The 27,898-nt window shown below is 37.2% G+C and overlaps 2 protein-coding genes across 2 annotated transcripts in view; one reads left to right on the top strand and one right to left on the bottom strand.

Moving 5' to 3' along the window:
- The window catches only part of LOC104413139 (lipopolysaccharide-responsive and beige-like anchor protein), a 42,499-nt gene extending 33,392 nt beyond the window's left edge, over positions 1-9,107 (top strand). The window contains exons 9-10 of the mRNA XM_010024058.1: positions 6,192-6,343; positions 8,675-9,107. Of these exons, the coding sequence (XP_010022360.1) occupies positions 6,192-6,343; positions 8,675-8,765 (243 nt within the window). The 3' untranslated portion in view covers positions 8,766-9,107. The remainder of the gene's footprint in view (positions 1-6,191; positions 6,344-8,674) is intronic.
- A 9,577-nt stretch (positions 9,108-18,684) lies between these two features.
- The window catches only part of DCLK2 (doublecortin-like kinase 2), a gene marked incomplete at its 5' end in the record, with an annotated part of 85,304 nt that continues 76,090 nt past the window's right edge, over positions 18,685-27,898 (bottom strand). The window contains 4 exons of the mRNA XM_010024057.1: positions 18,685-19,086; positions 23,825-23,941; positions 24,296-24,376; positions 26,315-26,411. Coding sequence (XP_010022359.1) covers positions 18,865-19,086; positions 23,825-23,941; positions 24,296-24,376; positions 26,315-26,411 — 517 coding nt within the window. The remainder of the gene's footprint in view (positions 19,087-23,824; positions 23,942-24,295; positions 24,377-26,314; positions 26,412-27,898) is intronic.

Here is a 27,898-nt window from a genome sequence, read left to right as displayed (position 1 = left end):
CTACACTTGCAAGGTGACTTTCATAATCTGATGAAAGAGCCCAGCAAACAGCTGCAATGTTCTCTTGAGTTGAGAACTCTCAAGTGTTTTTCTTTTATTTGAGTTGTTTCAGGAAGAAACACTGATGTTTGCTGTACAGTTATTGAAACACTTTCCGATGTGCATTTTTAAATTTGCACCTGTTCTTTTCTTGACTCTATTCATATTAATTCTTAAGATGGAAGAATGTGTCAATAAATTTGAAAGAATTTTCATCTTCATTATTTCCATTGTATAACTTGCATGGAACAGTGAATGCTCCATTACAACTGAATTGTCCAGTGTAGTTCAGTGTATTCTTCTTAAAACCTTCTAAAACTCTGCTGTGTACTATACTCTGTCAATCCAGCATCCTTATGTTTTCAAAATGCCAGATAAGTTTGTGGTGGAATACGCAGAAATAACTCTCTGTGTAGATCTCTTTTCCATAGTGAAAGTGCTGTCTGCATGGGTGAGAGGACATTCGATCTTTGGATGCTCTGGCAGCCACAAGTGTGGATTTGAGGCAAGGGAAATTAAGTAGGAATGTGTATATTTCTGTTTCAAGCCATTTTCAAATTAATGTAGATTCTTGCTTCAATTTTTAATCTTACTTCAATTCTCTGAAATTGCACTTTCGGCTCTCCTTGTACAAATGCTTTAGAGATTTTCAGCCTACCCTTCATCCCAGTTCTTTCCATAAAGCAAGCATTTATCACAGTATTTTCTCTTTTTACATTAATAATGTTGATAATCTGTCACTTTCAGTTGTGATTATGTTGTCAGCTAGGCCAGCAAATCTGTAAAATATCTAGAAATCCCTTGCTGGCTAAAACAATTTCTGTAGTGTTTCAGTCAGTACCCACAGCTTAAGGAATGTTGCTAGAGGCAGTGGAAGTTCCACTCTCTGTGGGCCAGAATTATGTACATACAGGGGTTTGGGTTTTATTTTATTTTGTTTTGTTTTCTTTCTCTCCCAGTGGTCCCAGTTGGCCTTTATGCTTAAACAACCTACAGCGTCTTTCCCAGTGCTTCTGCACTGTATCATGTTAGAAGGCAAGTGGCAACTGCATGATTAAAGTAGGGGCATTTAAAATGAATAGTACCTACCCGTGGGCTGTGCTGGTAAACACTTTTTGTTGGTTTTTGCTTGATGAGGGTTGAAAAGGGAAGGAAAAGGTCCTAAGTGTTGAATCTTTAATGTAACATTCTAGTTTCTATTTTCTTACATCTTAACGGACCAGTATTTCAGAACGTTATTGACAAAACCAGCAGTTTTCAATAATGATGATTGGAACAACATTCTGATTTTCTTTCTTATATTCTTGTGCTAGAAAAATTTCAGATGCTCTGGGGAAATTCAGAGTCTAATCAATGCCTTCCACCTGTTTTTGTTTTAAATACTGTATTGCTCAGTGGAGCTTAGGCATATCACAGTACATCTACCATGTAATGTTTAGATATCTTAATGAATAACTTAACTCTAAATAGTCTGCTTGTTCGGAGAAGTAAAGTTATTTTACCCTAAACAAAGACTGTATGCTGTTTCACCCAGAGGAACCAATTTATTTTCCTTTCCTGAGTCTGTTTTGAAATGTGGAAGTGCCCACAAGACTCCTGCTGCTGTAAGCCAGGGCTGTCACAGTGTCAGCTCTGCCTTTTTACAAAGTACTGCCTTTCAAATATCTGAGATGTTAAAAGGGATTTGTGCAAAGTTTTGAGACTTTCCAAGGAAATACAAGTCAGAAATGCAGCTTTTAAAACATTGCTGAAATTGTGCGCTTTGGGGATTGAGTGTCTGAAGCTCATGTTGTGAGAAAGATTAGTTGCAGAGTTGTTTCAGTTCCATACCTAGCAGAATCATAGATAAACTACGCTGGGGAAAAGCCGAACAGCACAATTGATTCATGTTGTCTTCTATACCAGTTGGAGTACTTGGGAGTAAAAGCATCCTTTCGTTTGTTAAATCTTGAAGGGCATGTCATGAAACTGAAATGTTGACAGGGTGACCTTTTCCTTCCATTCATTCCTTCAATCATATACATATATATATAGGCAAGTGGCTGAGAAATTTATTAATAAACAATAAAAAGAATTAAGTCAACATCTTGTCCTCATGACAAGCCAATGACTTAGCGAAATTGCATAGGTATTAGTAAGGATTCAAAGCTTATACTTTATTTAATCAAAAGATCACAAAACCCTCTGCATTTTGCAGGTAGTGGAAGAGTTAAAGATTAATGGCTTTAATTTGCCTTTTAATACAGCATTTCTTGAGTAAAAGCCTCAAGTATAAAATTCAAGTGAACCATGACCATAAGGTTAATGGATTTTCATCAGCTGAATTTTATAAGTGTAGCAAATAATTATTTGTCACGGTCTTCATTGCAATTTGAAAATACCCTTAGGAGACTGCCATTGCTATAGAGAAGAAAACCACCCCATATTGATTTTGCTTCTAATGAATAATCTTTTTAATAATTGCGTGTGCTACGTTAGATTTCATGATCATCTACTTGGTGCATGCAAATTCCAGGTAATTTGCACAGTCTTACCTAGTTTGCTTTCTATCACTTTCTTACTGAGTTACTATCCTCTCCTAACAGGGTCTCTAAATGAGTTCTCAAGTTACTGGGGTCTGTGCTTTGGGTGGTGCTTACCAATATTTTTGTAGGCTGGTAGGAACAATCAAAGAAGCAAGTTATGGTTGGAACATTTTTTTTTGGAGGTGGGGAGGGAGGGGGAAGATTCAGCTCAGAATACTCTAACTGTGATTAGTATTCAATTTTCCAGACTTAGATGTGGTTGGAAAAAAACCTCCACATATTCTGCTTTATTGTGTCTAAATTTACATGTATGTGTGGTCATCTGAATTCAAAACACAGCTGGAATAGGTTTATAATTATTTTTTTTCAGAGTTATAATATTTCATTTACAGTATATGTATTTACATTGCAGTCATTTTAAAGTTATTGTGTGAAATAAAATTTCAGAAGTGTCATTTATTCTGATTACTTGGGAATTGTTGCAGTAAACATTCAAAATTTATAATATAGAAACTCTACCTTAATGTAAGTGTTGCACATCATATAGTTCTTAAAGCATATATTTGGCATCATGGTAATAGAGTACAGCAATACAAAAAGTAAAGATGGGCAATACGTCTGACTTCAATTATTGCTCCTCACAAAGCAGTATCTTACGTACACTGTATATTTTGGTTTCTAGGCTTGTCAGCAGTCTGTATAAACACTTCAGTGTTGCATGAACATAACATTCTTGTGTTTCAGTTTTTCTCATTTTCGTGGTGCATGCACTATAAATTCTGTATGTTAAAAAAAACAACTTCTTTTCCTTAGGAATTTAAAATCACAGTATGTTACAAGTTTTGCATATTGAAAAACTGTAGAAGCAGAGATTGCAGGGGCCAAAATACTTACGGACTTCAGCAGAGAGAGGTATCTTTACAAGATCCTGTCCTCAGTTCTTTCCATTTCCTAGACTTAAATCTTTGAGCTGGAGTTTTGCTTGTAGGCTATCACCTTGAGGCAATTTCCTTGCCTTCCAGTGACAATGTTTTGGTTAAAGTGGATTAATCTATTTGTAGAACATGTGTGTTTGGAGCAGAAAAGCCATTGCTCTGAATATCCTGCATTCTAACATTGTTCTATTGAAAAGTTTTGTGGCTCCTTGCCTTGGGTCAGGGAGCTGAAATTTTGTCAGAAATTAATGCTGGTATGAAGGATGTGTATTTCATTGGAAAGCTGCCCAAATTTAGCTGGTTCAAAAATCTCAGATTAAAGGCATTCAGTAGATAATGCTTAGCATCTACATTCTAGAGCCCGGGGATGCAGAGTTTTCCCCTGCAAACAATCATCTCCTAAAATGAGGTGCACAAAAATGCCATGGCAAGAAATGTGATGAGGTGATCCTGGATGGGGAAAGGGAAGGACTGGTGGGAAAGCAGAGGAGAAAGAAGAGCAGAATCAAGGATAGAACCAATGACAAAATGAAGAAAATGTTTGCAGGAGCATCGGGAACAGAGCAATAGAGATGGGAATGTAAAAACTTGTCAGAGACTGGGAGAAGGCAAGAAAAAGCAGAAAGAAGTGAAGGAAAACTAGAAATTGGAAGTAGGAGCAATGCAGGGAAGGATTAGATAGGATCAGGAGTTTAATACTAGATAATAGTGCTTCATAGTAGCAAAGTTCCTCATTTTCCTTTTGATAACGGCAAATCATCCAGCAAACAACTAGAAAAGTTGTTTCTTGCCCTTCCGTGTGCTCAGATGAAGAGGATGATAGGCTGCTCTTGTGCTTGCAAAAATAAAAGTAGAGAGCAGAGAAGGGAAAAAAGCAGAATTCAAGCTGGGCAGCAGAAGTGAGAAAGAGAACTGAGAAGTATCTGGAAACAGGAGAGCACAGGAAAACTTTTGGGCTTGCAGGAATTGTTATCATTAGTAGTCCAAAGGGTAGTTTTAAGGGTCTTGATCTTGCTGGTAGCTTGTGCTGATGTCATTCCAATGACAAAATTCATTCAACTTTTTGTTTTTTATTGTTTGGGGGGGATGGGGAGGGGTGCTGGGGTTTTGGGGTTTTTTTTGTCTCTTTTTTTAAACTCTAGAAACCCTTCAGTTTTCCCAGGTAGTTGGAGGATAAGGCTATAAAATCAGGGCCTGATATCTTCAGGGTTACTGTAGTGGTAATAGCTAAGACCCATATTGAAAAGATGTGCAAGATCTTAGGACTGCTTTGAGAAAAGTCAGTAATGGAGTATTCCAGGGGTTGCTCTAGGGAACTAGTTTTATTGTGTTTTCTGAGCTGGGGAATGCTGAAGGTCCACAGAGTGATGAAGACAATGGATGAAATTAATGCAGAACTGTTATTCAGGAAACCCCATAGTATGAGACCTATGGGGTACTCATTGAAACTAGTAGGATCATTTCAAAACAGGTAAAACTATTTTGTACCGTCCCCTCTCCAGAGGGCACCAGCGGGTTCAAAAGCAGATAAAGAAAATTCCTGGGCAGCATCTTCATAAAAAGATGCTAAAGGAATGGACAGTAATATACTTTCTGATATTCCTAATCCAGTGATTGTGGGTGCTGAGGAGCACAAGGGGAAGGGACTGTAGCGTGTCGAACCTTGCAGCATCTCCTGCTGCTGCTGTTGGTGATACAACACTGGGCTACATGGATCATGGTCTGTCTGACCCCATAAGGTATCAGGTATCACTTATTTTAATAAAATTTCAAGTTCAGTACTCTTAAATCACATTTTTGCTTATTTAACTGGCAAAATCCCTTTTTAAGAAATATTTCTCATGCTTCCACCTTAATGGATGATAGGATCACCAGGTATAGTCATCAGGTAACAAAGGAAAGTTGCTGTTCTTCCAGGTGCTCTGTATGTATCATGATTTTTCCAACAGCACCCAGGAAATATCAAAATAGATTGAAGACTTCTGTTTGAAGAAGTCTTCACTGTGAAAACCAATGACATGCTATCTTTATCCATGATCTGGATCCCAAATAAAGATTTCAAGTACATGCATCGGTCCCCATGATGCATGCAAAAGCAGGTTATAAACCATTGGATCTGTAACAGGTGGTTTCAGGATATATAATTAAAGGAAACAGTCTCTTTTAAGAGGGGTGGATCATTATCTTATTAATCCAGAGCAGGAATTAAAATATGCTGGTCTAAATTAATTCTAGTAATTTGTGTAACATTTCAGTTCCTTCGATCATTTAGCCTTTTGTCAGAGAGAAGAGGAGGACAGCTTCTGCTAGGCTAGTATTAAAGGCAATTAGGGGAGCGTCAGGTACTATATTGTAATGCCAGTGCTGCAGTATCTTGTAAATTTAGCTAATTAGAAGAGTAAATTTATTTAGCTGACCTCATATTGGATCTTTGGAATATAGACTATATCACAGGTGAGGTAAAACTTAACTAGTGGCATCTAATGTATTAAAGAGATTCGTGCATAATAACGTTAATTCTATTGCTGAATAGAATAACATAACAATAATGTTGCTTCTCGAAAGCTGGTATTGTTATCAAATCTCCCTAGACATTCAGCTGTCAATATGAAACTTTTTATGAAAGTAAAAGAGAGGGGGGAGTAAGGCAACACGTATTTACCTGACAAATATCCATGTGATTTCCCCTTAGGCAATTCAACTGAGTCGAGATGGACAGTATCTGCTTACAGGTGGAGACAATGGAGTTGTCATGGTATGGCAGATGTGGGACCTCAAACAGCTTTTTGCTTACCCAGGGTGTGATGCTGGAATCCGATCCATGGCCCTGTCATATGACCAAAGGTAAGAGCAGTGTCTGGTCTTCACAAGAATTTCAGAGAATATATACTTACAGTTGAATTGCATTTTTATTTTTCTTCTGATTTTGGTTTTCCAAGGATTACAGATCCTGGTGACTATTGAGAAATCTGTGCTTGCCTAAGTTTCTTTCTAACATGTCGTATTTAGGGCAGATAATCTTTTTCAGGAGTCCAGCTCTTGGGGTAATGAAGAGAGATTCAAGAAATCTTAGTTTGGTGGGCTTTCAAGATAGGTTGAATTATTGGTCTGTGCCACTGTACAGTGTGGGACCCATGGAGGTGTAAGGTTACATATGTGCTTTTTATATTTCTTCTGTCATGATACAAATCATATTCCTAATTCCAGAACTTTATGTTAAAAATAGAACAGTTAGAATAGCACAATAAGATTCCATCCACACATCCGTATTTTACTAAAGCAAATATTAATTTTAATCTCTAGAAAAAGTTATTGACAGAAAGCATGTCACTATCCTTGAAGATTCCTTCTACTGAAGGCAATCAGTTAGTATTTTTACTGCATTTTTATGTTACACTTCCCAGTGTAGCTATACATAAAAGTCCTTCTGTGTTTTTATCACAAAGGTATTGTTTGTTTATAAGATGAATGTTTACCATTTCATTTGCACACATTTAGCTTGTTGGCTAGAATTTTGTTTGCTGTGGTGTATTTGTTTAGGGGAGATACCATGTACTTTTCAAATAGATTTGGCTCCTAAATCCCCTAGGAATGTCTACATTGTGCAGTAAAGCATATAGCAGACTCTTAACCTTCCACTTCCTGAAGTCCATGCTGAATGTTTTAACATTTTTACCTTGACTATATTTCTAAAACTTACATAAATTGAACTTAAAAAAATCCAAACCTGCAAAATCCATGGACTTCAGTCACAGATTCAACTTCTTGTTAAACATAATTAGAGAGTATAGGCATTTTGCAAGAAACGGTTTTCAATTAAAAAGCCCCTGTTGTTAAAAATATTTCAAAAGCTGGAGTTACAGACGTTGAATTTTAGACCTCTGAAATGTATGAAATTTTTCATTTAGAGAATCTTTAAACTATAATTAATGACATGTCAACATAATTTTGCATGTCAATAAACCGAAATTTAATATGGACATCTATGAATCTATCCATGTGCTCAAGTTAGAAACCTGTTCATTTTGAGTTTAAAGACACAGAAACTCAGAAGAGATTTCTCAGAGTATTTTACTGAGCAATTGCTCAGTAATTACAGGCAATTACTCATAGTAATTTATTTGGTATGCATGAATGTATATGTTTGAATGACAGTGTGTAAAAAGATGTTTTAACCTAATACAAAACCAATGAAAATGGTGCTCTTGAAATAGTGTGATACTATCAAAATGCAATGTTTTGATCTCATATTTAATCTGTTTTGAAGGAAAAATTACAGCTTTTTATTCTGAATATTTTTATTTAAAACTCTGCGTTTTTTTTCCTAAAATGCCAAAGTTTCATGTGTCCTCATACTTTGGATGTTCATAAAACGTTGAGCCTGTGGAAAAGAGACGATATAGAAATTCCTGTAATTGTGTTCTATGTCAGAGTCACGGCTTTTCACACAGATCTAAATGATCTCTACTAGTAGGCCAAGGGTAAGGAATTTAGAAAGAAAGAGTGCCTCAGTGGGAAAGCACAGTGACTGCTTTCAGGAACTTCCAAAACAATCAAAGCCTTCAGATTGCTTTCAAACACAAACACTAACATTTCCAACTGTAGTCCTGTGCCCACATCCAACTCCTTCCATGTAGATCATCATATGCTTAAATGGGGGAGGTGAAACTCAAACAAACACTTCTCCTAGCCTTCCTTCACTTTGCTGCTTCATCAGGGCTTCATCACACTCTGGTTTCCCCTCAAAACCCAACAAAGCAAGCCAAGAAATAATCCCAGGAAATCGAAGCCCTGAAGTGGCTTTGCAGGATGGTGGTGCTGGTAAACAATCCTGTATGGTTAGCCTGAAGCTATTTGCAACTGTAGGTTCAGGCTAACCAAACAAACTGTTGTGTGGTGGTTTGTATGTTTTGTGATCCATAATTCTGTCATGGGTGGTGCAAAATGGCAGCATTACTCAAATCCATCTTGCTGGAGTCATTGGAAGCCTAAGATGGGAACCCTTAAAGCCTGATTTTTTCTGGTACGTGGAGCACTTCCAGCTCTAGCTGTCTTCTGTGGAAGTTGATCATTGGAAGTTGCGTTCTCATGCCTGTACTGATGTAACTCTTCACTGTGTTGACTTGTATATATCAATATGAGGTGGTTCACTAACGAATCTTGTGCTTTCCTTAGGTGTATAATGACTGGCATGGCATCTGGGAGCATAGTGGTTTTCTACAATGATTTCAATCGTTGGCACCACGAGTATCAAACCAGATACTGATCTTCACAGAGACCAAGATTAGCACTGATTTGGGCAGCTGTTGTCAGAAGGAAACTGAACACAGCACACCTCCCTTGGTGTCTTGCCACAACATTGTTCCCTATAAATAGCTATCTTACATCTGAATGTAACTTAAATTTGCTGGAAGAAGCAACCTATTTTTTAAAGTTAATTGCTATTTTTGTAGACCTTGCTTGACTTTTTTGGGGGGAAGGGCAAAGAAGCAGAAATAAAGCTGCTGCTGGGTTCTGTAGTTAAAAATCTATATTTTTAGTCATAACAAGAAGTCTATTTTGATCCCTGTATGTAAAAGAAACCTAAACTAAAAATGGTTAAAACTCACATTCTAGCTATATTATGAAGAAACAGATTTTCCTTCTGAAGCTTTATCTTTTACCTTGAGGAATATACGATTTTAACATAGTGGAAATGAATTACAATGTTTGGGGAATTTTAAACTGTGCTACCTGTACCACACTTTGTCTCATACTTTTCCAAATGATTGTACTACATCAGCACTGAAGTATATGGGAATCAATGGTAATATTTAAATTATGGTTAATGTAATTTTAAACTTTGCAAATCGTTTCCATCAATGTTATTATTCAAGCATGTTTCTAGGCCTAGACAATTAGTTCTTTTTTAGTTAGTTGTATCTTTTGTGCAGTTTAAGAGGGAGAAATCAGGAATAGAGTTTGTGTTACATCAAGTGTGAATCCTTCTAGTTTCTACCTGGCATCTTCTTCAAAGCACACCAAAATGCAGATTGTTCCTCCAAATCAGAAGGGGTATTTTGAAGACTTTAAACTCAAATTAGAAACCCACAGAGGCAGGTATTTCTTAATAGGTGCAAGCACCAAAGCACACTTCTGCTGATTAACTGTGAAAGCACTAAAAAGGCAGGTGTTTGCTGGTGCACAGCATCTATACAGCAGTAGAAGCACTAGACTTGCAGGTGGCTTTATTATTTTTTTGAGAACTAGCCCCTGCAATACTGTAGCGTATGCCATGTTGCTTTTCCTCGTACAGTAACAATATCTTTAGTATTTTGCTATCAACAAATCCAGTCAGATCCTGCCCAATCATATTAAGTTACCTCTTTGTTTTAGAAAATTAAAAATAATTTATATTAAGGAACAATAAGTTATTTTGGTGTTGCACAAATCTACTTTTCTACAAGCTTGCTGTGCAGAACTCTGTGAAAATATTTGTGAAAAGAACTGTTATTGTTTGGTAAGTCTGTATTGCATAAAAATCTTCTTAGTATGTTGTAATCTATATGAGTTGAAATTTACATTCCATATCTGTATTGATACATACATTTATCTAGCTGCCTACTAGAGCAGTTCCTGGGTTTTTTCTAAGCATTTAACTACTATCTCTTTCAGTAAAGATTTGGAATGAGAAAATTAATTTTGAGTGATGAAATTAAATAAAATTACATTTGTAATTGAGAGCTTCAGTAGAGTATTGGGTTCTTGTGATTCAGTGTATATTCACAATAGAGGAAGTAAGTGCTATGGCTCACGCAGAGTACTCTTGATGTTTATGCAGTGGTGACTAAGTTTTCTGTGCCTTCTACATTTTTATACTGATGTGGATATGGTGATATTGTAGAGTTACTTTTTTATGTTTTATGTAGCAGAAGTATGATTTGATTAAGAGAGGCTATAATTGTCATGTCTGTGGTGGATGCCCAGTGTATTAAGCAGTAACATCTGTTACGCAAAAGTTGTACTTCATGCTTCCTTAAGTTCAACAACATTCATAGCCTTGTCAGCTGATTTTGAGGTGAAATTAGTGCGCTCTTGACGTGCAATTTGCATTTCTTTCAAGCTAGGGGTGGGTTTCTTAGGCTGGGTGGAAGGAAAAAAGCCAAACAAAGAAAGGTGTATTTTGCCAAATGCAAGCCCTGAAAGTCTTCTCTTTATGATCTCTTGCTGACATGGGGAGTAGATTGCTTGGTTTAGAAAGGGCCCTATTGATTGTGAGATGCTTTCCCAAACTGAAAACACGACTGTGCCTGTGTGTTCCATCCTGAGTTGAACCCAGCCAGTGCATGCCGATGGGCAGCTGTGTCATGGTATCAAGCGCTCCCTAGGGAAGCAGCAGCAGCAGTGGTGCAGCGTGGTGTTTTGCATAGCATGAGTGCTGCAGGCCTTCTGTGGGAAAGGACATCTTCACTTTCTGTTCCATGAGCTAACCTGCGTACACACCCTCACTGTGGACTGCTTTGGTGAGTAGGACATACCTCTCCTTCCACAGGTCCACAGACACATCTGGGGTACTGCCCTGGGGGGCCAAGGCTTGCACTTACGGTCTCAGCTTTGGCTGAACTAATCATGCTGTTTGTGATGAGGTTGCAAAAAAGGGTTAAAATTCCCTGTGCTGAGGTATTTGTTACTTTGTTGAGGGCAGCACCTGTGTCAGATGGACTGCCTGAAACTTCTTTAATCAGCAGGTGCCTGTCATTAACCTGCAGCTGGGCCTCAGCTAGCTGTGAACTGCAGAATATTCTGGAAAAGAGGCAGCTGCATCTTCTACTCTCAAAATTCAGAAGGAGCATTTGTGAACAGCATGTTTTGATGTGACAATTCAGGCTCTCTTCTGTTCTGGTAAGTTCAAATGGACACGATATTAGCTGTAGTTTATGGCAGGTGCTCTGCCAAGCAGCACTTGCTGCTGCTGCAAGAAAGGCTGGTCAGCAGCAGTGCTGCATGTGTTTGGTTTGTGGGGAGATGCTTAGTGCAAGTAGATTGAAATCCTTTCTATTTTGTGAAAATTGCTGGTGCAAATGCTGTGGGATGTGTCAGGAGATGATGGTGCGATCAGAATGGTGGTTTTTCTGAAGTCTGTGTTGTGGTGTTACTGCAAAGTTAAATGGGTGCCTTAATACTTTTGAGAGTATTTCTTCAGTTCTTGGCTGTGTTGTACTGTGTTATTTCCTCTTCGCTCGGAAAGTGTGCCTTGTGCAAAGTATGTCTATTTGTTACTGTTTCTGGTCCTGACATACTCCCTGTAGTCTTCCATCTACCTGCAGCACTTTGTTAGTGCTAAAAATTCCTGCTCTACTGGCTTAGGACTTATCATCTGAGTTATCTGTGTGGTATTTGTGTTATCTGTGGATGTTCTGCTGATGGAGGAAAGGGAAAGTTTAGATCATAGAATCACACAATTGTTTAGGTTGGGAAAGACCCCTAAGATCATTGATTCTAAATGTTAACTCTAACAGTACCAGGTCCACCACTGAGCCATGTACCTAAGTGCCACATCTAAACATCTTTTAGATATTTTCAGGGGTGCTGGCTCAACCTGTTCCAGTGTTTGATAACCCTTTCGGTCAAGAAATTCTTCATAATATCCAGTCTAAACCTTCCTGGCGCCACTTGAGGCCGTTTCCTCTTGTCCCGTCATGTGTTACTTGGGAAAAGAGACCAATACCCACCATGTTCTTTGGACATGGTCCAGCCCCTCAATGTCTCTCTTGTAATGAGAAGCCCAGAACTGAATACAGTATTCCAGGTGCAGCCTCACCAGTGCCGAGTCATGGGAATGATCACTTCCCTGGCCCTGCTGGCCGTACTATTTCTCATAGAAGCCAGGATGCTCTAGGCCTTCTTGGCTGCCTGGGCACAAACTGGCTCATGTTCAGCCTTTCCCTTATCCACTAAGTGGGTCACCTTTTCACAGAAGGAGATAAGATTAGTCAAGCAGGACCTAAACCCCTGCTGACAGGGCCTGATCACATGGTGGTTCTGTATGTGCGGATGATGGCACGCAGGATGATCTGCTCCATAACCTTCCCCAGCACTGAGGTCAGACTGACAGGCCTGGATCCTCCTTTAGGCCCTTCTTGTGATAACTAACTGTAGATGTTAATACTACTACGGTACAGTAGTAGCTGGTTTTTACAATTGCTGTCAGAAGTTGGCCTGATTTGGGGATTCTTATTATGATTCTAAAAATGTGCAAATTGAATTTCTGTTTAGAAACAATGTGCAGAACTTTCTCTTTTGTCGTGCTTTTAATGAGTCAGATCAGGCTGGAGATTTTTGAAGGAACAGTGATTCCACATAGCTGAACAACATCAAGAAAAATGCGAGCCATGCTTATATACATATCTGGTGTCCTGGAATGAAAAATTGTTTTGGTTTCTTTTAGTAGCAAAAGGAAATTAAAAACTAGGACTTCTATGGAAAATCAATTTTATTGCAGCTTTAGTCAGGACATAATTGCTGTTAGAAATATTGAGTAAGAATGGCCTAGATGTGGTGACTATCTAGATTGTAACTTTTCCATTTTACGTACTAAGTTCCATAGTCACAGAGATTTAAGTGTGCTTGTGTTACTGCATCTCTGGCTTGCTTTCTCTTTCTCTTATGCTAAGAAGTAATTCAAAGGGAAGAAAAAAAAATTGATTGTATTGTTCTTGAGAAAATGGCTGCATCCTCGGTAAATAAAACCAGAGATGGGCCATTTTGTGGGTGCTGCTCTAATTCAGTGAGTCCTTTCCTATGTAGGGTGAGGATATTTGTGTAAAGCTTGAGATGAGTCACTTGCTTGGATTCCCCAAGGGATACATTACATGAAATCCAAAACAGTTTACTTCTTTTATGCAGAATCAACCTAAGATTTTCAGTAAACTAATACAGTTAATGATGCATGTCTGTGCTAATGTGTCATAATTAAAAGCTGCTCTTTAAGTGCTCTGGAAAAAACCTGTAGGAAATAGTTTCTGATTTTGTTTAGATTTACTGAAATTCAGCTACATTTAACCTAGAGCCCTGCAGTTCAAACACAGCCAGTCTCGTGAGGGAAAAAAAAATTATTAAAACATATGAAACAAAGTTTGAAAGAATAGCTTCTAATTTGTATCTGTAAATAGTTTTAGTTAAGACTTACTATGAAGAATCATGTTGTTATAAAGAGTATGTAAAATATTTCATAACATTTTATAAATTAATGTGCAATAGAATTGCCTTCTTGTAAGTGGATTGAGATAGAATCAGAGAGTATAGTCTTGAAACCAAAGGAAGATTTGTATGTTTAGTAAAATATGAAATTACATACAACTTTACACTTGGAACTGCATCAGAGAGTCAACTAATTAAAGACCTTTAGATTTGTGCCTCAGAAATGACACTGTATTGCATGGGAATAGACAAAAAGAGGTTTTCAAAATGTGGTGCTTGCTATTTGCTAAATGGAAAAAATCTGAGATATGAGGTACTATTTTCTTCAAGTTTTTCTGGTTTTCTTCCCACTGTTGCTTTGTTCACTGTCTATTGTGCGCTCTGAGCTGCAAAATGCTGTAGCATAACTGAGTCTACTCATGTATTCAGAACTCTGTGTGCAGCAATAGATATACCCCATAACAGATAGATGACTTTGCAGATTGCTCTTGCATTTTGCTTTTTGTCTTGTTTATCCTGTGTGCTAGGGATTCTTTTTCAAGCAAGCCCTGATAGCTGTACAACCAAAATCTCAGCCTTCTAAAGAATAGAGTTAGCGGGGTTTTATGCAAAGTGTTTAGACTTCAAGTGTTCACTAAACTTCAGGATTTCATATTAACTAACTGGCAAATATTATTTTAGGGAGTATCTTGCTGATACTTCTTGGTGAAGCTGTGCTTCTCTGAAACTTGCACCTTATACAATTCTCACTCTGGGCTTTCTACTTCCAAACATGACAAAGGCACTAAAAATTCAAATGCTGTTTGAAAGGAAATGAAGAACAGAAGTGACAGATGAGGAGAAACTTCTTGGTGCATGGTTGCATGGCAGCTTGCTGCTTCACTCCCTGCCCTAGTATTTTTTTTACAATGCTAATTTAGTTTAAAAATAAAACAAAAATCTCCCCAGAAAGGATTACCCTGACAGAAAAGCTCAAGTAGATACCTATTTGTATGCATTGGACGTTGAAAGTAGGAGTATTTGATTTGCTTGCCCTTTTTAAATTAAAAAAAAAAAAAAAAAAAAATTATTTCAGCAGCATTTTGGATGGGGAACCTGTTTAGTGCATTTCTGTTGCTTTCCAATTGCTGTTTGAATGCAGCTTGAAAGAAATAATGAGTGAGTATATGTAAAATATTATTTCCTATTTTAAAACTGTTAAAACCAAAGAGAATAAATATGTATATTTATTTAAAAGTGAATAAATACTTGAGTAAATGTACTCTATCAATCTGTAATAATTAGACCAGTGACTACTGGGAGGAAGATATAAAAACCAGGCTTAAATGAGACATTTAAAATAAATATTTCCTGCTTGCTGCATTAACTTATTGGTTTATCCTAAGTTGATCAAAATAATTTCCATGAATAGAATTTGAATTTCTTTTTGGTGAGCATGCAGGCAGTGGTATAACAAGTTACTGCTTCCTAGCTAACGTTTTTTATTTCAAGTAGATTGGGAAAATAGCTCTTCTCATAAAGGCCAAAGCTGTGATCTGTGTTGGAAATCATAGACAGGATCTTGCTTCTGATCTCACTGATGAACATGAGGATGCTGGAGTGTCTCCTGTATCATGCCCTCCAAAAGGTAACATGAAATGTCTGGCACCCACTGAAAGTCACTCTATCACTTCTATTGTGTATTTAGGCAACCTCTTTGATATGCACTCAGTGTGATCTCTAAGCATAGAGCAAGAAAAATGGCACTGGATGCTACCTGTGGAAGTTACTGTTGTTGTTGTAGTCTTCTCAACCACATACCAAAGCTGTAGAATCTCTGTTTCTGAGAGAGGTTAATAAGGTCTTAGAAGACCTGCTTCCTTGAATCAAAAGACTGAACTTCCCCAGATGAAAGAGCAAGCTTCACACTACTACAGGAGAAAAGCCGGTGCTTTGGTTTATTTAAAAAAATAAAAATTAAAAAAAAAGCAGGAGGAAAGGAAGGGAAAATTCAGTGTGAGAAGCAGGTTACAAACACTTTCTGGTATACTGTCTGCTATACTTAACTGAATAAATAAGTAAGTTAGAAAAAATTACCCTGCAATCTGTTAGTTTTAATCATTGCTTCCTCCTAGCTTATCTTCCTCACGTATTTAGATTAGGAGTTTGGGGAACTGTTTGCATCTAAAAACAACAAGAGATCTTTGCTACTAAAGCAGTCCAAAGATTTACTGACCTGTGTAAATATTCTTAATGACTAGTGATAAGCATGAGACAATACTTGATGAAAGTAACATCATCATAAAGCACCATCTACCTTAATGTACCTTGACAATTTGCAATTACTTTTGTAAGTTCAAGAATGGGGGGTAATCGTCTTTAAGGCATGTTTTGATGGGAACCTCAGTGACTTAGTGTTATGCTGATTTGCAGCAGGGGAGGATTCAGTTTTGGGATTTCAGATCTAGAACTGCAGGAATTGGCTCCAATGAGATATATATGAACAACTGCTCATGTTCAAAGGAGCTAAAAGGACTGGGGATTTTCAAAAAGACTTTTTAAAATAATTCATATTTTTTAAAATGTAGGCATGGTAGCAGTGTGCTGTCACTGGTGAGTGTTTGAAAAACTGGCATTTAATCAATATCTATCAAAATAGTACATGAATTTCAGCTACTTTTATGAAATGAAAGTGATTGTTCTATTCGACAAACATATAACTTGTTTACAGTTTCTATAGTAGTTTCTTTCCCTTTATAGCAAATAGTGTAGTCCTGTTTGGTTTACAATTTCATTTCTAGTTTTGCCTTCTTCCAACAACTGATTGTTCTACAAAGAGCGAAGGATTAAATGAAATTGCAGTAGATAACAAACCAAACATAATACTTATGAGTCCTCATTAAGCGTTTCAGTGTTAACCAACAAACACGTCTGGTTTTTGTTAAACTGTGATACCCTGAGCAGCACAAAAATACCACCTCTGCATCCATACATTTAACATCTGTGGAACTAAATTAAGTCATGAAGTAGCGATACAGTTTCCCTAAGGTCATATGCAGAGTTAGGAACTTGCCCGGTTATCCCATGTTTTCATCCGATTATGTTTGCCATGTGATCATCTTTTCCAGCTGTCATCACTATTTTTAAATAGGTGTTTTGGCATAGTTTGTCAACTGCTTCTGCTCTGTGAATCCAAATACTTGTCTGAGACTGCTTAAACGTTGATCAGTAGTGATCTTAGAGACATGAATTCAGTATGCATGGCTTTGCTCTCTTCTTCAGAACTGGCAGCTGTTGACCAGGCAAATTATCATCCCTTCTTTTATATATGCATGAGATTTTGTTTAACACAACATTTTAGATAGCTCAGCTACATCATGACAGTTTTTTCTTCATAAAATAAATAGGCCTCAGGCAGCTGAATATCCATCCTCACATTAAAAAACAGAACTCAAGCCAGGGTTCATCGCTTTGTTGCTGCTGCTTCTTCACTTACCTCCCAATACAGCAGCCTATCACTGTCTTCTCTGTCAGGGGCTCCCTTTCCTTGCTGTAGGTGACTGGTTAGCCCACTCCATCAGAAATTATTCATCCTTTCTTTAGGTTAGTCTAAGACTTGTTACAGAATTTACCAACTGCACCCACAGCTAGCTAATGGACTCCTCCTAGTTTCTGTTCTGAGTAAGGTTAAAGTGTTATTTTCATATTTGCACTGTAAAAAAATATAAATTTACATAGTGTTATACAAAGGCCATTCCCATACTCTCCCAATCTCTTGAACTTACTCCAGTGAACCTTTCAATTGCATCTTCAAAAGGTGAAACACTCATGTTCAGTCATGTGTTACCTCTATCTTCCACAGGAGTCAATGAACTTTAAAAGGTTATGAGAATCCCTCATATTAATTTTATGAAATCTTTTTGGTAGGTACCTAGCTGTTCCATCTCTCCAGAGAGAATAAGACAACAATTTTGCTGACAAAATAACTGAATTCACAAAGAAATGAATGGCTTTTTTTAATGAAGAAAGTTTATTGCAGGTCTGTCTTTTACAATTCTAGTAGAAAGTATAGCTAAGAAAGAAAATTATCTATGACCAATTCATAAGAACGAGCAAAGGAAAAGAATAAGCTGAATACATACTATATTGAACTAGGCATTATGGGAAAGAGAACACCTCATCTATCTTGTGACTGCAGATTAAGGATAGCTGTTCTCTAATCCTTGTTTCCAGTGCCTGCACCAGGTGAACAGGGGGATAGCACTGACAAACCTCTGATAGCTATTGACAGCAGCCATTTGTAGTAGCTCCTCTATCAGCTCACCCTAGAACTAGGAACTGCTCCATTCATCCTAGCATAGATAACATGCAGCAGGCTTTCTGTTCACAGGTCCAGAGTAATTTTATTTTATCTAATAGGTAGTCTGACCCTGGAGAAAGGTGTGTATGGGACACTTGTGGTTAGGATAGAAAATGGCTAGAACAAAAAGGTTTCCTTGACTCCAGTCTTCGTTACAAATAAATGTCCAGTGCTCGTGTTTACATCCCAAGTCACTTTATTTAAATTCATATTATTTAAACACTACCCTGCAGCCTGCAAGTCAGTTAACAAACATGATGTAAAAACAACCATCCTTCCCTCTATCTCCAATGCTTGTCTCATGAGTTTTTTACAGTTAGTCCACTAAAAATATTTTTTATGAAAATTTGCCTCTTCAAGTTTAGGAGAAACTTGGCTAAAAATAGAGGCATCAGAATAGAAGGTGAATACAAGTTTTCTTCCTTTATCTTCTCCAACTTTTCTGAGTATCCCTTCAGAAGAACAGCATAGGGTCTGTTTGTAGAGGTGAGGCCAGGTAACTGTTCATCGTCTAACTGCTCATACAAAAATATGGTTAGCTACACCGTAAGTTAGTCTACTTTGAGCCCAAGGCTGTGTGAAATGCAGTTAATTAAACTAACACAGATACCTTAAAAATCATCTAACATTGCCAGAATATTTCCCTTTCTGCTGTTCTCAAGACAAGGGCAAAGAGCACTCAAAGCACGCTATCACTCACCCACTATTAGATCAGTCTCCCATGACAGAGCCTGCTTTGGGCTGGCCACGAGAGGGTGCAAGCAAACTGAAAACGAACTTGGCATGTAAAATGAAGAAAAACTGGCAAGAGTCTCAGGAGCTTCAGTTGGATTTGGTTTCATCAGTCCTATGCACCAGGCTGATCCCCAGCAATCTTGGGAGATACTGAGGCAGGGAGCGTGGGGGATCTGAGTGGCTCAGAAGCAGCAGGGAAGAGGGTCTTGGACCCAGCCACATGAGGATCATCAGCTGCAGCAGTAATTGCAGAAATTTTCTCCATTCCAGCTCTACCAGAGTCCTGACAGCGCTTGCTGCAGAAAATCTGACTCTCTTTATCTAGAGCTGTGTTCTAAAAACAAAAAACCAAGGCAACATATGAAAATAGCAGTTAAATAAAAAAAAAACCTGTCTTAACCAAAGGGTTAGAACAATCTACAAGACATGAAGTGCATGCATTAGAGCCAGAAAAAAAAGGAGAAATAACATTAGAAATCTTATATATAATTAATTGGAGATTTTTTGAGGTGCTGACTTTGGAAAATGTAAGGAAAACTTACTTATTTTCCAGACATATGCTTGCCATGATGATGCGAGTTTAAAATTTTGTCTCTCAAGTCTGATGTGGCAAAAAAGATGACATGAGTGGTTATGATAGGGCAGGAACTCTTCATACTAGCTATTAGTAAAATTTATGTACCTGTGTTTTTGCAGATGCAAGGACTCATATGATGCTTAGTGAAAATTTAATAATACATTTCCTGTAACAAACTACACGGTAAAGATGTTTGTGAAGATGACAGATGAAAACCTAATGATTTTTTTCCCCCTTAAAGGGTCTACTGTTCTGCTTATTGTTTAGAGAGGTAAATGGCCTCTCATGATGCTGACACAGTGGCAAAAGGGTGTCATTTCTGAATACTATACTTAAAAAAGAGTTTACTGGAGAAGACAGTAGCAGGTTAGAATGGAAACTGAGAACTGTATAGTGCAGTAGATGGATTATCTGGAGTATGTGGTGTGCCTGTTGAAGCTTTCATACCCTCTGAAGTTATATGAAACCACAGTGTAATGTTTAATTGCTAGCGGAATGTCTGAAGTGACCTAGAGCGAAATGTAGTAGTTCTTGTGTCAGAATCCTATGTCAAAATTGCTTTCTAAGACTTGGAGGGACAGCGTAATTTGTCTCGTTTCACAGTTTGAAGGCTGATACTGATCATTATAAATCCATCGTCTCTTGTCTTAACTATTTATTTTGTGGAAGATATTCAAGAACCAGGGGTAATACAGATTTAAGTTAATACAAATTAAGTAAGTGTTGTAGCTTTTCCAGATATGAGGAATGATGCAAGGTACACTTACTCTGGTCATGTACAGCTTGGGCTTTCTACAGTAATCCACAAATGTGGACACCTGAACTGAGGAGCAGAGCAGAAATACATGTTCCACCTCTGTGGCACCCCCTGCATACGTATGTGTTTTATATTTATGTCTACATTTATGTGGAATTTCATATTTTGGGCTGGGATGTACTAATTGTGAAGCAAGGTCAGGTCCTCTGTCTTTAACAATTTCTTTTTTTATTGACTGCTAAGGAGGACTTGCTTTGCCAATGTGAAAACTTCTCTGTATTCTTAGTGGCATTTGTATAGTACACTATTCACTAAAATATGTGGGTTTAGATACTGAAATGATTTTCTGATATGAGTTAAATTTATTATGTATTTTTTTTCAGATGTGGTTTACTGCATCAGAATTATCAAGGACAGCTGAAATAAGGTACTTACTTAGCCTCTTTTTTTCCAAAGTGGTCACATAGCTTGGTAGTGAAAACTTGTTTCATTATGGGATACCCGAATTCAAATTTTGCTTTTTCCTGACTCAGCAAAGAGAGCTGGACTAGTGTCTCTCGTTTTCTCAGAGGACTTACCGAATTTGCAGGTATACAGATGGTGGGTTGTTCTGTAATCAGTCTCACTCAGACTCTCTGCTGAAATTACTCTAATTTTGTATAATTACATGGCGATGTGTTTAGGGCAAGGGAAGTAGTAAGGACCCTCACCATACACCTCCTACCCAAAAAGCCTTCCTGCCAGGCTTTTTCAGACCGAAGTACTGAGTATAAAAGTTTCCAAAAGAAAAGGGTAAGTATTTTGGATTTGGGGTGGGTTTTGTGGGGTTTTGTTTCTTTGTTTATTTTTAAATTGAGTTACATGCATCCAGGTACAAGGAGAAAATTAGTACACAATTGAATTCTCTGCTACTAACAATCAACTCTTGCAAATGGAGCATGCAAGGCAATAATGACAAGCTGAGCTGTATCTAGGCTTTTGAGATTAGCTATGATGTGAAATAGTTTTATCATGATTAAAGTAGCTGCAATGCTGGCAGGATTGCATTTCCTCTCTTGCTTGTTGGAAATAGGGTTGTGAATAAACAGGTTTCTGCTATTTCGGTGGCAGGATAAGTTACTTAAAAGGGAAAGGAAATGTTTTCAGTTCATGCTGATGGTTGATATTTTTCCTGTGCTATCCTCAGAGTGCATACCTATGTAATGCAATTTAGTTTGTTTTTTGGGTTTTGGGGGCTTTGGGTTTTTTTGTTTTGTTTGGGTTTTTTTTAATATTGAAGAAGAGGCTTAGTTTTACTGTTGTTAAATAAGAATGACTTTTTATGAATTTTGGACTGATTACTTTCTGATTAGCTCTGTGATACTATAAAGGCTGAAATGACAATTTAAATTTTTATTTCAAATGGAAAGAATGCTTATTTCAGTGGTTTTGGTTTTTTTTCCAGTCGTTGCTTTTGGATATTCTAAGATACATATATGAACAAAATTATTCCCAGGAGAATAGACCAAGACATGTCTGAGGAAGCAAAAAAATAGCCAGTTACATCAGTGTTTCCTTAGAATATTTCAACTATGCATCACTTAATACAGAAAACTTCTTTGTAAATGTTTGCAAGATTTTTCCTTTACTGTTTTTGTGTGGCTGTAAAACTCTTTCCACTTCAGACTGGCTGAGTTATTTCTCCTTTCTTCATGTTAAAAATGGAGAACATGTATTTTATATGCAGCAGAACAAAGCATCGCAGTTAGTACGTACCATTGCCTTGGACCTACTCAGAGGAAAGCAATGCAGGCGTTGGGAAAGGAGGAAAAAGGAAGGAAGCAAGGGACAGAAACTAGACTTACTTTAAGCAGAACACAATTGCAACAAATTCAGATTTACAGAACATTTTGAAATTGACAAAAAAAAAAAAAATCAGTAATGAATTAACAGCAACATGCATTTAGGGCCAGAGAGGGTCTCCTGTGCAAGAACACTGAAGTAGGTATGTGCAGTTTTACTTATCTGCCACATGATGGTATTATCTGCATTGACCAGATGACAATATTTGAATGAAGTGATGCTAAAAGGGATTCCATTTAGTAGCAGGTGGACTAATATAGCAATGCACTGCAATACATGAGAACTACAATACTGTGCTTGTCTGAATCTGAATGTTTTTAAGCAATGAGTGCTAGTACAAGTGAAGAACTTCTTAAGATGAAGACAACTAAATTTCAATGCTCTAGATAAACTGGGGCAAGAATAATAAATTGGGGGCTTAACCCTCATTAGATTACAGTGTTTTTGAACAAGAAGTTACTTTTATCTTCAGCAATAACTGGGAAGTGCATCCATAAATAAATAATTATGCTTTTACATCCTTCTATTCCTGTAAGAAGGAAATTAGATAGTAAAAGGGAAAATGCAAAGTTTCAGTGAGGTGTACTTTCCTGGCTTAAGGAATGTCAGTAGCTAACAGACTCGGAAAAAAACCCACACCAATAAGAAGCCAGAAGCTACACTGTGTCAGAGATCTGAGACAGGCTTAAGTGGCATGCAAGTTGGAGAGGGGCTGAGAGTTAGAATTAAAATTGCTCTTATTACATATAGTGCATTTTATACCAGTTTTCAGCTTCAGGCTTATCCATAGTCTCAACAGTATAAAGAATGAAGCTCTGAAGTCCCTCTCAAACTGTCAAGTCAAACTGTCAAATGAAATGTAGACAACAGAATGAACCTGAAATATATATTCTGACTTCTCTAATTTTTATGTTACTTTTCCTACATTTAATCTTTGGCCTATTCATATAAATGTATTTGAAAAATCATATATATATATAATCAGAAATATAATTTAAATTTACCTACTTTCAGATGATTAGAACAATTCTTTGTTAATATAAGTGGGCTGGATTTTGAGAGTAATTAATACTAATGGGGAGGGGTGTGGGTGGAATGTTCCTACCATATTATGTTATTTTCCTACCATAGGTGGTTTTAGTTTTCTTCTAGTAATTGAAGTGTGTGCAGTGTTCATCCTTGCATTAGGCAAGAATGGACCACAATAAGAACAGCATGGCAGTTCAACCTCTGCAAAAGTGCAGGGTCAGTTACAAGTGCAGTTCTGAGTACTGACCAAGGTAAACTCCATTTCTTCTACCATGATTCTACACACCTGTCTTCTGGAATTACTGTTTATGTAAGTTCAACTACAGGTCATCGGGGTTCCTTTCTATGCTTTGAAGAAAGTTCCTCCATAAGGAAACACAAAATACACAGCAGGGATTAGACTGGGACAAAATGAATGTGGTAAACATTCAATACTACAAAGAAATTTTCTGAAATGGAGTCTGGTTTCCCAGCAAGTGTAGTGTTGAACAACAGTAGGCTTAAGACCAAGCAATACTTGGTTGGGCAGAGGCAAAGAGCCTACTTAACTAACTACTAGGTGGTCAGCATGATAAAGCATTACAGTTTTTATAATGAAAGATTTCAAATTGTTAATAAACTTTGTTTCAACATACAACTACTTAGTGTTTACATGTTTCTGTTTGAAAGCTTGTTTTGTAGCTTAGCTAGCACATTGATAGACTCGGTTGCTCTCAAGCAATGATGAGACAATCCACACTATACATAAATAGACTAGAATTAAAGGCTGTTCTAGCTTTGCTATTCTTGCACCACACATGCTCATAGAGCACTTAGAAAAATATGCAAAGTATAATATCAATGTATAAAAATGTTAATTTCTCTTACCATGATGACAGAAACCCCAGCAGATGTGTTATTTTGCTTGGGTAGGGTATTATTAAAGTGCTGCTTCAGTTTACCTGTTACTTCAGCTTGCATATTATTCTCCTGGGAAGCATCATCCTGTAGAAGAATAAATGCAATATTCAAGGCAGGGAAAAAACAAAAGTATGTTTGAATGTAACTGAATATTAACCTCAGGTACTTCCTGCTTTTTAATGCAAAGTAAGCATTCAGACAGGCTGTCAGCAAGAGATAGCCTCACTTTTCTTTCAGAATACAGAAGCTAACAGTTCTGCTGTTAGAGCTGAAGCTAACTTCAGACTCTTGATGTTCTCTCTTACATGGAAATGAGACTAGTAGTTCAGTAAACAGAAATGGGCATAGAAAAAGAGTATTGTTGCTTCTGAAAACTACACCTTAATGGTTAGATTTAGAGACATAATATCAAATTAGAGACAAACGTAATTTACTTACTGACACCCAGGGATGGCTTAGGATCTGTGCTGCTGTGTACCGAGCTTCAGCATTCACATGTAACATCAGGCTAATTAACTCCTTTATTAAAAAAGAAAAAAAAAAAAAAGAGGAGTTTGAGGAGAGTGGGGAATAACTGAAAATATTGTTGCATCAAGTTCTTGCTACCTGGGTGAAAAAAAACAAAACCCCACCAGCTTACACTGATACCAGTGTGACTTTAGTGGCACAAAAAAATTTGCCCTTTAGTTTTAAGAGTATGCTGCACAGCGTATTTCATATCAAATTCCTTATCATATTCATGTACCTCTGAGTCTCCATAATGTTCTAGTTTGTTCTCTATGTATTCATGCAGGTGACCAAAATGAAAACAAACCTGGCATGGATGAGATCCTCTATGGGCATGCACAATAGTAACAGTACATAAAGAGCACATATCAGAGGCAAGAAACTGCATCTGAAATTCAAGAAACTGCTGAAATTTGAAAACTATGTTCTCTTCTGTGTTGCTCCAGAAGAATAAAAGACATTTAACTCATTTCATCAGCTAAGGATCACGTAGTATAGGAAAAAGCAGATAAGATGATAGAAAGAGAAAAAATGCTTAATTCTAGTGATGATATGGTTAATCCCAAAAGATTTGGTATTGTGGCTTTCATCATATTTTAGAGGCACTCGAGAAGATATTGTTAGCTTTATCAAATACTTCCATGGGTCTTAACAGTGCCCACAGATATGATAAGGCTTAAGAGGTCATTGATATGAAGCAGTTAGTTAGTTAGTAAAAAACCAAAAAAACGGAAAAATAAAAAAAAAAACCAAACCCAAAAAACCAAACCAACAAACAAAAAACAACCCCAAAACACACTAAAAAAACCCCAAACAAACACCACCACCACCCCTAAACGACAAACCCCAAAACAAAACAACAAACCAACCCCAAGCAACTCACTTCAATTGTTTATTCATTCAAGTTTACTCTCACACAACTAACTAGTTTACTTGTGTAATGCTTGGTCCTGCAAGCCTATTAAGACAACTATGTCCCCTTCACAAATGAATAACTTCCTGTCTTCTCTAAGCCAAATTCCCCCTCAAAAAAACTTTTATAGCCTCCAAATTTTCAGTCTTCATCTTCTTACCAAGAGTATTTCAAGGAGCTATAGTTCATGACTTCAGTTTTAGGAAATTGCTTCTTCAAGCAAAAAAGATAGATACCTAACTCAGGGGTTTCTCAACTCGCCAAGTTATTTAGTCTGTGTAAATCTAAGTGAAAGGTCATGTTTAGTACCAAGATTGAAGGCCCTGTTTGTTCAGAATGCATGTCTGGAAGAGTGTGAGATGACTGGAGCTTGGGAAATGTTGGCAAATGGATAAGCAGCCATTGGGAAATGCAAAAGAAATTTAACTTCTCATTAGCTGGATAACAAATTATCTCCACTTGCTAATTAGAGTCCTCAGATATTGTTCAGAGCATGTTACTGATTTAGCTTGAGAAGTGGGTCTTAAAAGTTGGAAACTTTATTTTACACACAACCACTTTCAACACAAATGGCAATAACACAAATACTATTAGCAACGGTGAACTGGGCTGCACCTCTTGAAAATTTCTAGTAAGTGGCTCAAATAAAATAGGAATAAATATGTCAATTACGTTCAATCCAGATAGCAATAATTTTTCTTTTAAGAATGATAGGAGGGAAAAATTCAGACACTTTATTTTACAGCTGAAGCACTGAACCTGCTGTAATAGTCCTTCATTAAGTAAACTGAACAGCATGTGATGTTCACTGAATGCAGTTAGCATTCTGCTACACGTATTCACTCAGACAATAACATGATAGCCTGCACAATCTGAGCTTTCATTAAGCACAGTTAAGCTAACTAACTAAAAAGGCACAGCAGCAGGAAGACTGGGTAAGAGTCTGTTTTGAATCTTCCACTCTGCCTTTCCAACTGTGCACAGTCTTTTCAGCGGCTTGTCCGCAACACTATTTCAGGTGGGAAAGATATCAATACCTTTGCTGAATCAGTGATGTTATCCCAGTAGGGAGAAGGAAATTCCAGCTTCCCAACAAGTATCTGATCAAAGAGGTCTTCCTGAAGATTGTTTTCACTGTAGAACAGCAGTAATGAAAAAGGCCATGAGAAAGAAGTCAATTTGTCATGTGAATTTGTAACCTGATTTGAGGATGGAACAGAAATGATGTTACATCAACTACTACAAATGCATAATTTGCAAGCTTATATAATGGCAACACTTCTGTGGTGTTTGGCATAGTTACGCTGTCAGAAGTGTTGAGAACAGAAAAACTAATATATTGAGGTGAAAAATACATATTGATGTGAAAGGACTTCCACTGAAATAGAGACTGCATAGCTAAGATACAAGAACAGGAAAGGTGAATAAAAAACAAGTCACTTGACAGCCAAAGTTCTAAATGATCTGTTGCAGAAAGCACATGGTAGGGGAGGAGAAGAGTAGTGAAATGAGCCTGTTCTGTTAAACTGTCACAACAGGAGAATTTTCAGAAATTCAAAGGGAAGATATGAAAAAGACAGGATACACTTAGTTTACTGAATATTGGCAGGCTACTGATACTGAAAGGATAAGTACTTTGTGTCAAAAACATGGTATCATAAATATTCAGAGATCAATGCCAGCATTTTTTGTTGTTTTTTTTTTAACTTGTTTGTTGGTCCTAACCACTGTGAACATCCACCCAACCTATTTCTGTAATGAACACCTGACCTCTTAAAGTCATTTTTTGCAATAAATATTTATCAATCTTGGTTAAGACCTGATTCTAATACATGGCATGGACATTCTCTGTGCCCAGCCCCCAAGCTCTATTCAAAGCAATTGCCATTTGTTTATATAAAATATCTTTCAAAACCTGTTTTCAGTTTTAAACATGAACTAACCACATGCAAAAAATAAATATCTAACCTAAATGCTTTTTTTTTTTTCCATTGGCAATTGTTTTTATGTTATTCTTTGCAAAATATTCAATCGGGTGTTTTTTAGTTAAAAACTAAGTATTTTGCTGTCAAAGTGGACAAAAAGACTGAAAAGATTACTTATATGTTGAGACGAATTCTCTATTTAAATGTGCCAATTCCTTATTCCCTGGAAAAAAAATGCTGAGGCACAAAGCATATCCATGTGAACTCATACATACTGTGACATTGAATAGCAAAAAAGGCGTTTGCAAACTCCATCGTTCATATGATACTTAACAAGAAAGCTTAACAAGGTTAAAAATGCAGCATAAATTCTTCCCCTCATCTCAGTTTACCATTTAACCTTCACCCTCAACACTGCAAACCAGTAAGCTGCTATGCCCAAACAGAAACACTAGAGGGCAAAGTATACACGTTCATGAAACTGGAATACAGAGCGGACAAAAGGAGAAGGAACTATACCTTCACGCGAAGATATCCCTGCACACAGCAGTAAACCAGTTGCTCCCTTAGAAAGATAGTAAATAAAATTGACCCCAAAACGTGAAAAGAGCAACAAGGAAAAACAATTTAAAAAAACCCCACCAAAAACAAACTAACAAAAAGGTAAAGAAAACGTGTCAATCTAACCCACTTCTT

This window comes from Nestor notabilis, unplaced genomic scaffold (genome assembly GCF_000696875.1).
Source record: "Nestor notabilis isolate BGI_N333 unplaced genomic scaffold, ASM69687v1 scaffold11251, whole genome shotgun sequence".
In the NCBI taxonomy this organism is placed as follows: domain Eukaryota; kingdom Metazoa; phylum Chordata; class Aves; order Psittaciformes; family Psittacidae; genus Nestor; species Nestor notabilis.
This window is presented reverse-complemented; position numbering and strand designations above follow the sequence as displayed.